The sequence below is a fragment of the Nyctibius grandis genome, chromosome 22 (genome assembly GCF_013368605.1).
Source record: "Nyctibius grandis isolate bNycGra1 chromosome 22, bNycGra1.pri, whole genome shotgun sequence".
NCBI classification, from domain to species: domain Eukaryota; kingdom Metazoa; phylum Chordata; class Aves; order Nyctibiiformes; family Nyctibiidae; genus Nyctibius; species Nyctibius grandis.
In genome coordinates, this window is record NC_090679.1 from 841,229 (window position 1) to 859,077 (window position 17,849).

General features: G+C 35.3%; 1 protein-coding gene across 2 annotated transcripts in view; it reads left to right on the forward strand.

Annotated features, from left to right (window-relative positions):
* GABRA1 (gamma-aminobutyric acid type A receptor subunit alpha1) overlaps nucleotides 1-17,529 on the forward strand; it is a 42,984-nt gene extending 25,455 nt beyond the window's left edge. For both annotated transcript variants that reach the window (XM_068417229.1, XM_068417230.1), the window contains exons 7-10: nucleotides 3,016-3,159; nucleotides 8,500-8,652; nucleotides 11,260-11,462; nucleotides 14,711-17,529. In XM_068417229.1, the coding sequence (XP_068273330.1) occupies nucleotides 3,016-3,159; nucleotides 8,500-8,652; nucleotides 11,260-11,462; nucleotides 14,711-15,019 (809 nt within the window). In that variant the 3' untranslated portion in view covers nucleotides 15,020-17,529. The remainder of the gene's footprint in view (nucleotides 1-3,015; nucleotides 3,160-8,499; nucleotides 8,653-11,259; nucleotides 11,463-14,710) is intronic.
* The last annotated feature ends 320 nt before the right edge of the window (nucleotides 17,530-17,849 follow it).

The window sequence follows — 17,849 nt, forward strand, 5'->3', positions numbered from 1 at the left end:
AATGATTGAGAGATGCAGAAATTATGAATGAAAAGGGACAGATAATATGGATTTGAGTACAACTCCAGAACACACCACACCGTAAAAACAAGATAGCAAAAAGACATGCAATTGTATCTGCATATCTTCTGTTTCTAAATTGTCTTCCTTTTTATCCTGCAAAAAAAAAATGATATTATAATATTCTTAAATGAAAAAAAAAAATCAATGATATTTCTGATTGAAAGACCATTTCTTACACTAAAGTCAGAGATGATAACTCGCATTCTCAGCTCAGAGTACAGGTGTGGTCTGTCATGTTTTACAGGCTACTTTCATTATTTATTTGTTTTGAACACTAACTGGCCATCATGCCAGCTGTCCTAAACAAGACCTAGCAAAACAAGTGACTTCAAATGCTGGGAAGGGCCATGAAACAAAATCAAGGAGTTTTCAGGGAAACTTAACATTCCCCTAGTAAATTCAGGTGAGCTTCTAATCTGGGATCCTCCTGGGGAGGAGTTACTTCTGTAACATGGTTTTATTGCAAACTCCGCATGGGGAATTCACTGTCCAGAGCAAGGCTTTAAAGCTGGACCTTCCCCCTCCTTCTCATCAGATTGTATGTCATAATTAACAGATTATAGAATATTTGTCTCAATATTTAGTAACTGATAGAAATATCTCCCATGGGACAAATGGCTGGACCCAAGAAAGATATGAAAATGGGACTCACCATTGTACATAGAAAAAGAACAGTTACATTTAATTGCAACATTTCAGTGGGAATCATATTTAAATACATTTGGGACATTTCTGTCAAACAACTAAAGCAATTCATTATAATAATCTTAATGGACTGAAAAATTAACTGAAAAAGACATTTAATTGTCATGAAAGCCACTCTTTAAGTGCAGACTACAATATTACACTTAGTAGCTCCCCCAGGTAGTGTTTGCCCAGCTCTGTTTGTTTTGAATTAATTTGGATAAGAGGTTTTTTGTGTCCCTCACTGTTACTCATCACTTGAAGGAGCTGGGTTCAGAAAAACCTCATACTGAAGGAGTTGCACATCTCCTACAGACTCTGCCCATACTGTAGAGGCCGATAAATGTTTGACCCCGCTCCAAGGCTAAAGTGATTTGCCAAAACAGCAGCTTAAGCTAGAGGTTATTCCAATGTAAATTCAATGTGACAAATGCTAAAGAGATTCTGGAACAACAAAAAGCCATATGTTGGCAAAACAAAATCAGAAAAGAAGATGCTCTCTTCAATTCTTAACACAAAAATCTGATTGTCAGTTTAAAAGTAAGGCCACTCTGGAAAGCAGCAGTGGTAGGAGCAAGAGGCTGTGTTGCTACTTCTGCAATATCTGAATTGGAAGCTGAGGATGGAAGCTAAACAGAGCACCGAATCTAGCAGTTACAGGGCAGGGCGAGCTCATTTCCAGCACTAATGAGTGTACTCCCCTCCAAGCCAATCCAGTGGTTCTCAGCAGCTCTGGAAATCAGGCCTCTCTCTTCCAAACTACTCTCATGCTCCAGAACAAGTAAAATGCTTGAAAATTAATATTATTATTGCCACTCTTTCTTTATGTGACTAGATTAGCAAGCCAATTCTTGTACTTACTGTGGCCATTATTTTTAAGGTCAGAATTATTAAGACACGATTTGCATTTGATTTTGATTCCAAAAAGCTATGTATATGTTACAGTGCTTGGGGAATGTGAAGTCTGAGGGTAAAAGCACCCTTCTACTTCAATAATGTAGGATCAAATGCCATGCAATTAATTTACCAGCACACTCCATCCAACACCACCTCTTCAATTACTCTTATCTCTTACACTGATAAGATAAAATTACTAACTCACAAACGAGGGCAAGTGAATCAGATTCCTCCTTTTCCTTTCCTGTTTACCAGTCCTGAAAAAAGGGAAAATCTCATCCTGTAGGAAGGAGTCCAGTGTCATTTTAGATGCCCTAAGATGTCCCATCTGGCTTCCAGCTGCCTTTGGTGGGTGCAAGCTTTATGTAGGTTCTGATCACACATTCAGTCCCATACATGTCTTGGATACTCTTAGGTGTGAAGAATGACACTAGATGCCTCTATGTAGACCACTAACTCCCACCCTAACTGCGCAAAGCAAGAGCTGGCAGACTCCAGACTACACAAAATAACAGATGAATTTTACAACAGGACTAATATTTAAAATATTTATGTATAGTTTGATTCCTGAAATAACATAAATAACATACTAATAGCAGCACAAAACACCTGGACAGCATATGTAGTATGCTACTGGATTATCTAGGTAACACACTAGGCTCCTAAGGTTTGGAGAGCCCACAGTGTTTTTCTTTTGCTTTGTTCAAGACTCAAGTAAACGTGAACTTGAGTGTGAGCATTTCCCAGAAATAAGCAAAACAAATAGATTAATTGTGATTTAAAGTCACTCAAGCCTAGGCAGCCTCAGAAATGTCTGCTATGCCTGTTTATACAGCAAAGACTGTGTGCGTGGGGGGCGATAACCAAATGGAGAGCTCTGTCCAGGCCAGTGATGAGAAGATCACTGAAGCCACTCTGAGGAGGACTTATTTTCTTACAGTGGCCCAGACAACACCACACTATGACAAACTGAAAAGGCTGGGGCTTATATCTTTCTTGATAGTAGTTAACAGTTAGAAAAAAGAGTTGAAGTCCTTGCATGCCCATGAAATTCCACATCTCAGTCTTGCTTTTGGTTACTCAGATTTTACACAGGTAGGAATGATGTAAGGGAAAGAAAGATTTTCATGCCATTGAGGACCAACCTTAATCCAGCCCTACAGCAGATATTTAGCTAATTATCATATGGATAGACCTATAAAATCAGTTATATTTCCCATAGATAAAAAGTTCCAGTAAGCTAGTTGTGGGTTTCTACAGATAATTAAAGAGAATTTTATATTCAAACTACTGCTCAAAACATTGTTCAGATAAAGCCACATGGTAAAAGAACGTACAAAGCTGAAATGCAATGTATTTCTTTTAAATTAGATGCTTATACCAGAGCAGAAGTTGTGTATGAATGGACACGGGAACCAGCAAGGTCAGTGGTTGTGGCTGAAGACGGCTCTCGATTGAACCAATATGATCTGCTTGGACAAACTGTGGACTCTGGAATTGTTCAGTCCAGTACAGGTCTGTGAAAAAGGTTTTTTTGGGAAGGGTCATATTTAACTGCCAAAACATAATTTAGAGCAGGAGAACAAGTACAAAGACCAAAGAGTGAGAGAGGTAAGTTGCAATATGAGAGCTTCAGATGAGGAAGCTATGACTCTGAATAGATAACATATCCTGGGATTATTTCCCTTCTTCAACTGGTGGTTAAAATATTTGAACAATTAAAAAGCTTCCTTTAGTGACAGATCTAACCAGAAAAACCATTCATTTACATTAGAAAGAAGCACTCCTCATATCCTTATCATATTATCTTCTTACTATATGAGCTTAAAAAAATAGTATAATATGAATCCTCAAAGATTATATTCCTGGAGGCAGTGAAGTAAGTTGCTAAAAGCAAGCAGATAGTTTCTCAAGGACGTTATTTAAAGAGTGAAAAAAAAGTGTCATTAAACTAACAACCATCTGGAACATCCAAACAGCGTTTAGGTGTCTTAATGGTAGCACCAGCTTTAACCCCAAAACTATTAATGAGATACAGAAACATCGCCAACATTTATAGTATTATATACCTGTAACATTGAAGCTGGCTAAAAACCTTTGCTTTTTCACTTTGCAGGGTTTCTTTCAAGATGTATTTTTTTTTTAATAATTTGGAAGGTGCACCAAGACCTAAATTCAGTAATAAACTGAGCATTGGGTATGAACAGACAAAAGTTTCTAGTGGACCAATATTCACGTTACTGGTTGGAAGCTTCCATTCAGTTGATGTAATCATAAAAGAAGTTGGATGGAAGTAATAAGGACTTCGCATAAGAACAATATCAACACAATTGCTCCCATAGTTTCACCGCTTCCATTATTGAGCACAGAGGCATGTATCAGACAAGTAAAAAGAAAAGGGAAGAACTCTTGGCCTGGTCATGGTTAGAAATGTTGCCATTGACTTTTGTGGAGCCAGTGATTCACCCCCGCTGCCCTTTGCTGAAAAGTCAATAGCATTTGTGAGGAACTGCAAGGGTCCTGAGCTCTTTGCTCTTTCTGTTCTGAAGCTACTCACTCTGAGACCTTGGCAACCTGTGTGCCTGCCCTTTCACACTCGTCACAGATCCTCTGCTTGCTGGATGCATTATAAGGGCGGCAGGATAATCAGAAGACACTCAGAGGCTTGGGAACATATCTAAACCAAATAGGTAATACCAGATATAGTTCAGGGTAATTAGATAGTAATGTGAGAAGCACCCTATAAATTGTTAAGGAAGGCAGATAATAAATTTTTAAACAGAACTGAAGGCAAGCATAAGAAGCGTAAAAGTTCTTCATACATTTCCATGAAGAAATAAAAAAATATTTGTTTTGCCCATGATATTTTCATAGCTTTGAATTCTCTCCTTTTTCTACCTGACGAAAATCTTTACCATACCTATCTATAAAGTTAAATACAGTATAATTAATATTTGCTGAAATAAAGATGCTATTGTCTAGGTGCAGGAAAAAACATTACAAAGAACTAAATACAATGGTTATCAAAACTAAAAATAAACTTATTAAAGACTTTAGTACCAAACTTGCAATTCTCTTTAGTTACTACCTGATAAGAATATACAGTGGTGGAGGAAACACATTTATTGCTTGCAAATTCAATATCTCAAGGAAGATCTCTTCTGGATTTGCTTTGTAAAGAAAAATGCTTCGCCTTCCCCAAAATAATGGTGGGGATCAGAAGTGGTTAATAATCACTTTTCTCCCCGTTCAGGTAGGCGGGCAGCTAGTCTCAACAGAACCCTCCAGCACATCTTTGTCCTCTGATCATCTCTGTTTTAAGAAATGACATATGTAATGAAAATTATGAAATCCCTCCCTACTTTCAGAGTTGTGGATGATGACTCATGTGACAAAAAGACAAAAGGAATTAAAGACAATCTTCACTTAAGAGTTCTCAGCACCTTTATTAGGCAAGAAAATTAAGCTCTCATGCAGCTCCTCATTAGAGAAATCTACAACATCTTGGGCAATTTTAAGATGATATTTATAGTTGTCTGGAATTCCAGACACATATTTTCCAAGAATTTGAGTGTAACTGGGTTACTCTAAACATTCTCAAAACTATTAAATGATTTGGTGAATCCATAAAGTGCTTTTTTTTTTTCCTTTAATTTCTTCCTTTGCTAGGAGGCCATCTGCTATCCTTATTTCTGGATCTAGAACAAGATAACTACAAATACTGATTTTTTTAATGACAAGGGAATCTTGAAAGACTAAAACTTTTTTATAGCATAGGTATTCATCTATGCTGGCAATGGAATGTGCAGGTACTACAGGCTTAAAAATAGTATTCAGTAAATGAAATAATTATTGTTGCTGCTGTTTTCCTTAAGCAGAGAGTCATCCATTTGTTACTTGTATGCAAAATTCCTGTCACTCTCCAAATACTGACTCATATTGACTCAGAAAGAGTTTAAAATTATCTTTTTGGTAAACACCTTAACAGATGCTTAAAGGGCTTGTGCAAGTTCCTATTTACATAGAATTATTTTGCCACCTTGAAAACATTGCTTTGCACTGAGAATCATCAGGATTTATACTCACAATGGTATATTTTTTTCTGATGTTCTGTAAATCTGCTGAGAGGATGCCGTTCTTAAGAGTTTTTCTATTGGCTTACATGGCATAAGTAGTAAATGACAAATATTTTGTTTTAAATTAATAGCAAGAAAAGCCTTACTTCCTATCTACAGTGACAGAAAAAAATATTATAGCGAAAACTCAGTTCCCACCTCAAACCTTATGTCTGATGTGATGCACAGTAATTTTAGGTGCTCACCTGATACAAAATAGTTTGCAGAACACTGAGTAATAGATTTGATGTAACTTTACTGAATTGTCAACTATTTTATTCTAAGGATACAGGTTAGTTTACACCACCTGAGCATTTGATGCAATGATTGTGATATACTGTAGAATTAAGGGGTGGTTAAAAACTGCAGCTACAGAAGTGCTGAACACAGGCACAAACTCTTCTAGAGCACTGGAATATTCAAATGTGTACAATCATTTGACACATTAAGTTAATATAGATAAAGGAGTTGTGTGACCACTTTTAAATGCTTCATATTGGGTAATACATGTAAACTAATTTAAACTTCATGGAATGAATAAAATGAAAAACATTTATTTGCTCAACACAGTTCTCTGTAGAAGACTAGGAATTTCAAGGAAGCTAAAAAGAAATACCTTTCTAACTTCTTTGGACAAGATAATAAGAGATAAGAGAATGTAAGATGCATAAGCTGTGACTCAAACTACAACTTGTGAAAGCCTAGTAATCAGACACTATGAGTATAGGAAGTATTTTGCTCAAGAGCTATTTGAAATTTTAGCTTGTAGGAAATTTTATGGCTGAACCTTTGAAAACAATTACAGAGGAATTGCTGGGAAGTTAGACAGTGGTCAGCAGCTGTCATGAATGTGGCTGTGCTTTTCAATTAAAGCCATAAAATGTGTGAGGCTAAAGGTTCAGTAAATAACTGGAATACTCTCATGTCCTGCAGTTACTTAAATAAATCTCAAAGATCTACTATCTTCTAATAAATTACTGCAGTCCATTGGTACTTTGGAGACTTAAAAGCATGCTTTCACCTTGTAACTGAACTGTAGGTGTTATTCTAGGCCTCTGCTTTCCCTGATTCACTCCTCATGGTATTACCTTTAGCTGACTTCTAGCTCAGACCTGCTGCAATGCTTAACAGATGAGAGTAATCCCTGTCTTTTTAATTGCCTTTATGCTTTGAATCTTGTTCTCATTTTCCAGAGGTTAAAAATACTTTGATAATTTAAGCACCTAAATAAAGCTTCAGAGTACACTGGTGTGTTCACTCTGTATTCTTAGCCTGCCATCTACAATCACTGAATTAATTCTGACATATCATTGTGAGCATTCCATATCTGATTGCATTAAAATACCTTCCCACGTCATATTTTAGTAGATAAAATTGAATTATTGGCTCTTCTAGCCAAGGCTGGCACCCTTCATAAGATCATAATCTCTGGTACAGAGGAAAAGAAGGTTGTTTCAGTGAAAGTTAAACAAAGGTGGGCAAAATCCAAGTAATAATGCCCACTATATGACTACTGCTAGTCCTGTTTTTGAAAGAAAATTTTCCTCGTATATCCTTTGCTTTAACTCTCAATTTATGATTGATTCTCTTTTCTCCCTTTGCTACTGTCTTTTATATTGAAACATACCAGGAGTATTGTCACATCTTATTTATAGGCTTTCCTCAGGGTTATACACTGAGCAAGATTGTTCAAATGAATGTTCTTCCAGACTCTGAATTAAAGAAAAGGGCATTTGACATGCTCGATGCATAAGCAGTCAATGTCTAGACATAGTTTTTTCAATCCAATTTGTGCTTTTCCTGTACAAGAGCAACTTCCTCTTTGCCTACATTTTAAAATAGAGTAACAGTAATTTCACATGTCATCTCTAATCTAGACAGAGGTTTCCATTCAGTTACATGTCCACCTGTTTCTTTCCTAAGATAATGCTTATTGCATAAGAAGAAGAATCAATCTCCTCCAAAAAAAAGTCACAACAATAGGTTTTCCAGTCTTTTGAGCATATACTGTTTTTCAAAATCCATTTTCAATGATGTAAATAATGATCTGAAAATGAGGCATTATTTGCTGTGCTCTGGCAGGAAAGGTTTACAGAGTTACATAAATACTTAAAAATCCTTTCAATTGTAATTAGAATACCCAGCTCATATGTTTTTGTATCACTCAAAAAATTAGTGATAATGAAAATATCTGTGTTATTTTTGCATTTACTCCATTTACTTCAGGAGAGAATAATTTACTGAAGTACTGAATTAGCAGAACAGGGACACTTAATCCTCAAAGTACATAAAGCAGACAGTGGTAATGCAGACACAATCACATCAACAATTACATCTTAAGCCTGGCCCAACTGAAACACTTCTGAGTGCCTGTCTTCATTTACTCTTTGTATGATGTTTACATGTCTATATTATGGTGGTTTTCCACCTTCTAATGGAATAAGACCTTTCACAAGAGGTCTAAACAGCCACCAGTTAATGCAGACTTTCATTCACAATCCAGCTGAGATGAAAAGATGTAAATTTAATTAGCATTTCCCAGAACTGTCTGGTTTTGTATTATTAGTGGAACTTCAGAACCTGCTTTATTAAATGTTTTCTTCAGAGCTGACCCAAGTTGATCTGAGGACTTTTTTTTTTTTTACAATAGGGGTGAATACAATGAAAAAATACTTCCTATAAAGCCCTCTAATTTGTATATTTATAAAAGCTTTAATGTTCCTGGTTTTCTTGTTTTTAGGAGAATATGTTGTTATGACTACGCATTTTCATTTGAAGAGAAAGATTGGTTACTTTGTCATCCAGACTTATCTGCCATGCATCATGACAGTGATACTGTCACAGGTGTCCTTCTGGCTTAACAGAGAATCTGTTCCAGCAAGAACTGTATTTGGTAAGCAAGACCTATAAACCGTTTGGCAATCATAAGCTAAATAGTTTTAACAAATTTTATGGTAAAACTAGTTATGTGTAACATGATATTGGAGAACAGCATGAGCCTGGACATAGTGCAGTACACAATAGTTTACATGTTTTATCGCAGTGACGCAGCAGAAGCTGATTTAAGGTTCAAGGCTTTTAAAGTGATTGTAAGAAGAGACCTAAAAATATCTTAAGTGATGTATTACAGTTTGACTTTTCCAAAAAAATAAGTATATGAATAAAACATTTCTGACAATAGCAATGACGCTCATGGTGGGGATAGTCAAAAAGGCTTTAATCAATGGGTGTTGGTCACTTGACATCCTTAGGCCCTTTGAAAATTCTTATCTTAAAAATCTTTTTCATCAATCCCTTTTGCAGACTGCTGCTAAAGGTGTCCTGTTGAAATCAGTTACAATTTATTGTGCTTACAGCGGTGAACAGATGCACTCAGCAGTAAGAAGGCAATCTAAAGGACTCTTAAGCTTATACAGTTGGTCCCTAGTGTGTTAACCACTGCTTGCAAATGCTTATCTTAAAATTAAAAACAAACTAGCATATTCTTTGGAGATACTAATCCAAGTGAAGTACATAATTAAAAACCAAAAAAGTTGTAAACAAATGTTCGGTCAAGGAAAACAGAAGCTGATATTTCTGCTATGTGACCTAGTCTTTTTTGTGATGTTCAGATGGGGCACCTGAACACCTTTGGCAGAAGGAAGTGGAAGAACATACAGCCGAGTTGGCTTTTACACTAGTTTCCCTGCCTCGGGGCACTGCTGGGGCAGGATGCCATGGACCCTCCTGCTTTGCAGAAGAGAATTTACCAATTTACACTGGACATAGCAAAGCTAGAGAGTCACAAGGCCTGATGTTGAGAAACACAGGCTGAAACTCTTGTTGAACAAGAGCTATTTTTGTTGACCTTTTCTGGCACTCTTCACAGCTGTGCTTTAGTTTCCCAGTGCCTCTGGAAATGAAGTAACTTACATAGCCTTAGGCCTCATGAACCAAGAAGAGGCTTTCTGTTGATATACAGATGTGTGTTTACAGAAGAATAGTTTAGACCACAGTATAGTTAATTTTGATTTACATAATGTTTAGATTAACATCGAAAATTAGTTCTGAATTTTTATCATCAACTTCACTGAGAATTAACCAGGGACTTTTATGGGCCTCTGTAGTCAAAGCTATTGAAATTGTAACTATTTTACCTCTTTTCGCACATGCCATTTAAAAAGAAATGTCAGATGATCAGCTTGAAATGCTATATTTCATTGCCCCTAGATGGAGAACAAAATTTCCTAGTCTCACAATGAATAATATATAATACTGCACGATGTTCAAGCTGCTATCTTCACAGGCTCAAGAACCGACCCATTTGTCCTTTTAGAAGACAGTTATTTAGTAAATAGTCTTGTGTTTACTCCATGTTATGTATCAAGATAGCTTTTTCATTTCTTAATGGCAGTGAAACAATGTTTCAGAAAATTTTGCATGAACGTATATACATACAGAAGCACAACTTACATCTTTTAGTGCACTTAGTACCACAGCTAACAAAAATTATAAATCTTGTTTTGCTGCTACGTAAGAGAAAAATAAGCTCGCTAGTAATGAGTCAAAGACAGGATTAGTTTGTCTCTCAGGGAGGAGAAATTGTTTCCTCATTATGCACTAATAATTCAAGATCTTTACACCAGCACTGAAATGTATTGTTCATTATTTGGCCTATTTTAGACCACTGCACGTTTTCACTAACAGTGCAGCGAAGATGAACTTGCAAGACACATTCAATACATGACACTGCAGTTGTCAAGGTAACTTGTGGGCATGTGACTTGATGTAAATGTCTCGCCTGCACTTGCAGATTTTTTTTTTTTTTAAGCAGCTGCAAGCGGAGTGAGTTCCATACAGTCCTGCTTGCTCTCTATGGCCAGTTAAGGGAAAAGGTTCATCAGCAGTGAGAAACTCTGATATCAGAAATGCAAAATACATTGTCATTGTTCTTACATAAATTCTTTGCTATTTTCAGGGCATCAGTGAATAAAGGGACAGAAATCTGTAAAATGATCAATTCAAATAAATGTGGTCTGACATAAAGCTTACTGCATTTGTGTATATATTTGAAGAAGCATATACCAAATAAGCTGAATGAAAACAAGTTTTTTAGTTTTCTATCTAAATATCTTAGAACTGTTGGAAGAAAGAACTAAAAATGTTAAATTGTTACATCTATAGGACAATTTGCAGGGCATGAGTAAGGAACAGCAACAAATACCAGGAAGCATAAAGTAGTGTCCAGTCCACAACTCAAAATATTATTCCTATTCCAACTTTAAAAATATTATTCTGCTACAACAATGTCAAAGAATAAAGGTATAAAAGTTGTTTTGAAGATCCTGCAACTTCCACAGAACGTGAGATCTGATATCCTCAATTAGCAACTGAACTTAAGTGGGGAAGTTTGTAAGAATTAGAGGTGAAGACAAGGCTTTCCCACCTACTGTAACAGTTGAAAAATGAAGCAGAAAATACAGCCACTGATCTAAAGATACTAAAACTGTTTGCTTTGCAGGAGTGACAACTGTCCTGACAATGACTACTCTGAGCATCAGCGCAAGGAATTCACTCCCCAAAGTGGCCTATGCCACTGCTATGGATTGGTTTATAGCCGTGTGCTATGCCTTCGTGTTCTCTGCACTCATCGAATTTGCAACAGTGAATTACTTCACAAAGAGAGGCTATGCATGGGATGGCAAAAGCGTTGTTCCTGAAAAGGTAACACCACTTAATATCTATCCCAACAGGTCATACTGGGTCATATGCTTGGTCACTATATAGGGCTTTTTTAGCCCGTTAGGAATTCTTATTATTTAGAATAGTAAGTAAATATTCCAAAAGAGTTTCATGTGTTTGCACACAGCATTTCTACACATAAACAATAATTACTTAGACATTGAGTACCTAAATGCTAGTTCTGAAATACTGGATATGTAATGCTATTAATAATCAAAAATTTTACTGAGATTTTGACTTGTACAACTGAGCAGAAAGATAAATGTGTATTTTTTTTAAGGGAAGGCAATTTATTTTCAAGTGTTCGAGCAAGAGAAAATCTGGATGCCTCAGTATAAACGTAGAAAAAAATCTTGTAGCTACTGTATTTTACAGTTTCCAAAGTATATTGCTTCCCAACATGAACTTCAGGAGGACTACTCTGTGATCATGACCAAATAAATCACCACAGAACTTCTTCTTTCCTTTCTTTTGCCTCCTATCATTTCCCTGCTTTTTAAAAATAGAAATATTATTTTTACTTCTCAGTCTATAGGAGAAATTGATTTATTTTGGGGGAAGCACTGACAGTTGTGTTGTGACTGTGCAACCCTGATCCATACCTCCCCTGAATGCAAGAGAGACATGACGGTGACTCCCTTTGGTCTGGGATCAGACCCAGTCTGTAAATCACAGGTGCATCAAGAAACTGTAGAGGACATTTAGGGGATGAAAGAGAAAGTTTCCCCTTTCCTGTGAGTTATCGTGTCAGCTGCTTCTGTGAGGAAGCTCATTTGGTTGGTTGTTTTTTTTCAGAGAGAGATCTTGAAAGAGAGCTTTAGCTTGCCTAATTAGTTATTATGAACATTCACAGACTAGAGATTCAGCAGAATAAATATTTGGAGGAGCAGATGTTACTCATTCGTATGCGAATATATGTGTTGAATTCAGGAGGGTATGCCTATATATAATTATATTTTTTTTGCTATTTTAGTTGTGTAAGTCAGTGAGAAAACAGAAATAAAATTAGGACATTTACACAACGACAACTAATACAAAAGTATTGTAGAACAAATGGGTGAAGTAACAAAACAAATTTACAGTAATGAGCTGCACAACTGCTGGTGAATATTGAGTTTTCAGTTACTGATGATACTTTCATTGAAAATAATTTGTTTGATTCCTTGTTGTGCTCCTATCTTCATGATATCTATTGTAAAAAATGTGCTGTATTAATAGAACAAAACGCTTAAGTGTTGAATATTTCCTTGTTAATATAACCTGACTTGTAACATAGTTACTATAATCAGACATTTCATTTGTTTCAAAGAAAATTACATTTTCAGAAAAAAACACACCAATATAAACACGATATTCAAACACTGTTTAAAACATTGGAAGATTTATGGCTTTGCATTCCACAACAGGTAAGGGTCTTTATGTGTTGTTATATATAAGTCAGCAACGACATACCGGTACCTGGTAGAGTGCATTAACTGCAGACGTCAGGAAAGGCAGGCAAGGCAAATGAACGGTGAACAGAACATCGCAGCTTAATAAAACTGATAGCTCTAATTAGCTGTCATGTTACTTTTTCATAAAGTTGAGTTTGACATTAAATATTAAGACCCTGATTGGTGTCAGGGCTTTCTGTGGATCAGATTCCTCTGAGTATTTTTTTCAGCCTTTTTGTTCCTGCTATTCAGAAACATTCTAAGACAATTTGAAGCTTTTTCTTAGCCTCAAGCTAAGCTGAATATTAGTGCCATGAAATAAAGAGCATCTTCATCAGAGTCGTCATGTGAATCCCTTTTCTTACTAAGTAGCAGAAATTTAACATTTCAGCCTTCACTCCCTTCCGGCGTGGGGCTCCAAGCCATGCTTCGACAAGCCTCTCCCCACTTGCCCTGATGCTTTTGCAGGTTCCCTTCGCATTCCAGGTGTCCCAGGGGCCTATCTACTCCCTGAAACGTTCACCTCTTGAAAGAGAACTTTTTACCAAAGCTCCCCTCCTGGGAGGTCTGTATAGCTGTTAATCTATAGTTGATCTGTCATAAAAAGTACTTCGACTACTTTGAAAAATATTGCCTCTGTGGGACAGCTGCTTCTTGAAAACAGAGAATTATAGTTGCTATCTTGTGAAATGACATAACAGATCACATTCTGCTGATATTTTCTCTTTAGCTATATCTTTTTTTTTTCCTTTCTAAGAGGATAAAATGGATAACATTTGTCTATTCTTTTTGTGGCAAATACCACCTAAAGATTTCCTAAGCTCTTTGGATTTTTTTATCTGTTTTTCTCATAATCAGAGCAAAGAGACTTGGAGCAAAGTGCTGCTTTTCTTTACACCTCCTTAACAACCTGCTACATCTCTCTTCTATGTTTATCCTTGTGCAGTGGCTGGAGAAAGGGCTTGGACTGCCCACAACAGGGACAGTTGAATTCCAACTGGTAACCCCAGATGTCAAAATTGAAATTTTTTTTCCTACAAGTAGATCCCAGAAGTAGAATACTAGAAAACACAAGGACCCAGGGGAAAAAAATCTAGATATTCTGATTAATAACTACTTCTCCACTAAAATATTTTCAATACATTCTTACTTTAGTCCCTGTATGTGGAATGACATTTCAGCCATTATGATCCAATTGTAACATTCAAACAAGAATATTAAGTTTCTGTTCTGTAACGCATATGCTTTTGGTGTAAATTGTTAGTGAATAGAATACTGACAGCTTTGCATTTTATTAAATAATCCACATTTTAATGCATGGGCACACGATATTTTTATTGTATATTTTTATGTATTAACTGTGTTAGAATGCATCATATAACATTATTTGTCTTAATATTGGAAATCTATATTAAGAAATTCAGTGTCTTTTAAAGCTTTTGTCCTGGTCAAGAAGCACAGCTGATTAAGGGAACATTGAGTTATGAGTGGTTTGTCACTCCTGATTACCATTAAAAGTAATTTTGTCTATCAGTGAGCGTAGCTATCAGTATAAGTCCTCCTTATAGTTTATCTGTCATCTAATTTGGTTTAACTAATACAAGTAATGCAGATGGATGATTTTGTCTTTGTCTACACCTAAATATTTTGCATGAGTCTTGTATCCAGACACTAACTTCTTCCAGCCTATTACAATTTATGGTATAAATTCAATTAATTGCAAAATTTTATGATGCTTTTTCATAAGCTTATCTGTTGAGAAGATAGTGAGAATAAAACATTTTCTTCTTTCTTCAGCCAAAGAAGGTAAAGGATCCTCTCATTAAGAAAAATAACACGTACACAGCTGCAGCTACGAGCTACACCCCTAATATTGCAAGGGACCCTGGGCTGGCAACCATTGCTAAAAGTGCAACGATTGAGCCCAAAGAAGTTAAGCCAGAAACAAAACCTGCAGAACCCAAGAAAACTTTTAACAGCGTCAGTAAAATTGATCGACTATCAAGAATAGCCTTCCCATTGCTTTTTGGAATCTTTAACTTAGTCTATTGGGCTACCTACTTAAACCGAGAGCCCCAGTTAAAAGCTCCAACTCCACATCAATAACCTCATTTATTCGTATAGTTCCGTTTTGTCTTTTGCTTGGGGAATTTCTTCCCATTTTCACATACAGTAATTCGTATTTGCTTCATTGCCTCTGTCTTAAAGAAAATAAAGGTTTCTTTATTTAACAAAAGGTAAAATATATCTGTATATTTTTAAAAAAACCTGTGCGTGAGGGAAAGAACAATATAAGCTATATACTTTGGAAAAGTTATTCTGAAAATGGAAAGAAAGGGTTGTAGAGTAATGAAAAAAAAAAAGGAAACCATTTGTAGATAGCTTAGTACTGAATGTCCTCAAAAGGTATTGTATATGTACGTGAAAAAGATATTTTTACTCAAAGGATTATGGGGAGTGGGAAAATATTCTTTATGACATTCCTGATGCACATACTATACCGTACCATTTATTCAACCACTGTTTATAATCTTTTCAAGGATGCAAAGCTTTCTGTTTGCTGAATCCCATAAGATATGTTATTTTCTTAACCCTTTTTCTCTTCTATATTCCAAACCACCTGACTTATAATATTAAATGGTCTTTAAAGAAAAAAGAAATTACTCACTCTAGGTACAGTTTGTCACTGTATAGCACATCAGATCGAATGGTAACAAATGCTTTACTCTGCTGTCTTACTGAAGCCTTGTTCTAAGCATTAAGTTGACACTAGACTAGATTTAAAACCAGTTACGCAATCAAGTGCAGATCCCACGTTCCCTCTGTCACCTGTGTAATCCAAACAACTCCTGGATGCTTTTACAGATAGCTTTTACTCATCACTATGTTTTAGAAAGTTAAAAAAAAAAGAAAACCAACAATTTTTGCAAGCTCTAGATATGTTGAATGTATTCTTTTATAAAATGATACATTAAAAAGAAGCTTTAGACTGAGATTTATGGAGAGCAGAAAGACAAAATACAGTATTTAAATAATATATGTAAATATGCAGCATGAGATTGTACATTTTTTTACTTTTTTAAAGTTGCGTTCTTAAAACATCGTGTAGGATTCACCTCTTAGCTCTTAATATGTTGTTAAATGTTCAATAAAACATATTTAGAGCCTGAATTAAAAAAAAAAAACAAAACACAGTGGTACTGGAAAGCCTAAAAAAATAAATACGCAGAAAGTGCTTGGAATTAATTCCATTTGTAAAGTGGTTAAGTGTACAGTAGCTTGCAATTTGACAATGTCATCCAATGTATACTATTAGATTAATGACTGGTCTGCTCAGGTCATGCATAAATACTAAAGTATGGGATTATATTTGGTAGGTAAAAATGGTGAAATATTTAAGACAGAAGTTCATCTGTATATTATTGCTATATTTGCTGATACATAACTGTTACAATAAGTCATGTAATATATGTAGCATTAAATACAAAAAAGTCATACATAAAAGAATGTACAGGAAAATAGATTTTATTGAGTAAACTTACTACATTTCATTTTTACTGTAGCAATATATTTGTAGGAATAATATGTAAGGGCTTTAAATACAAGATGTCCATTTTGCAGGTATTGTGCTCCCTTTAAAAAATTCTAGTCAGTATCATTACTGCTGATTCTTATAAACAAAATTTCAGATAAAGATTTTTCAAAGAGATGGGAAGAATGGTGGATATTTGCAAGCATCGGTTAAAAAAATGTAATATATGGTATTGAATGAATTTTAAAACAATGCTACATGAGCCTCCAGAGAAACAGCTACTAAGTCAAATTTCATAGGCAATGTTTTCTAAACTTTCTCAATAAATCAAACAGTTGACATTCTTTATCTACAAAAGGAATTAGTTAATGCTTTATTTAGAGAAGGTTTTTTTAAAATAATGCTTCATTGTCTAACATTTAGTCCTGTCTAAACTTGATAAGTTATCTGATTGGAGCTTATTAAAAGGGGATGTTTTCATCTTCTGGTATCATGTGTAGATATATGTATAGAAAAAAAAATAAACTATGGCTCTTTAACTTCTGTGTACTTGTTTATCTTGTTATTTTTGGCGTTAAACTAGTGTGTTCATTTAGGGCATTTTATCTTTCTAGCAGTTCATAGCTACCTTTTGGTCTGCATTTTGCACATTAGATGTGAATATTACTTAACTAGTCTGCTTTTTGCTATGCAATGATTGCATTATATCACCTCTTAGTTAGTCTATGCCAATAGTATTATACTGTATAAACTTGATTGCACAGTTTATCAAAGACAAGGTGTTCTCTATGTAGCTTTTTTACGATGCTTTGCTAAACCATGTAATAATAGTAAGTCTTCCTTGAAAATAATGATACACTCTTATAGAGGACAGTTTCTGTTTACTCCTGGGATAATTTTAAAAAGATGACATTGAATGTTTATTGCACCTCCGTGCAGTGATGTGGCAATAAAACCTAAATCTAATAGAGGTTGTTTATGGCAGAAGCATGTATTGCTTTACAGAGTTTAGCAAAAGCTCTTTATTTTATGTCAGACTGTAATTCTATTATAATAATAAAGCTAAAAATGTTCAATAATGAAAGTGAATGTTTTACTTTGGTTTTCTTTAGTTACTTCCTTTTATGACACATTGCTTGATAAACTGCTATTCATTCAAAAAATTTGTTTCTGTGGATTTGGTAATGAATGCAGTTTTAATAGGTGTAATTTTCTGTCCAGTGTTTTCCAGGGACAAATATAACAACAGGAATGTTTCTGAAATCTGATTTGACATTCAAAAAAAGATAGTTCAGTCTGTACAATGTATATCCAGTAAAACAATTGAATCAGATGAACAACTGTTAAGGTTTAGTAAAACAATTAACACGATATAGGGCAGGAACAGAATAAAATGCCTTGTCT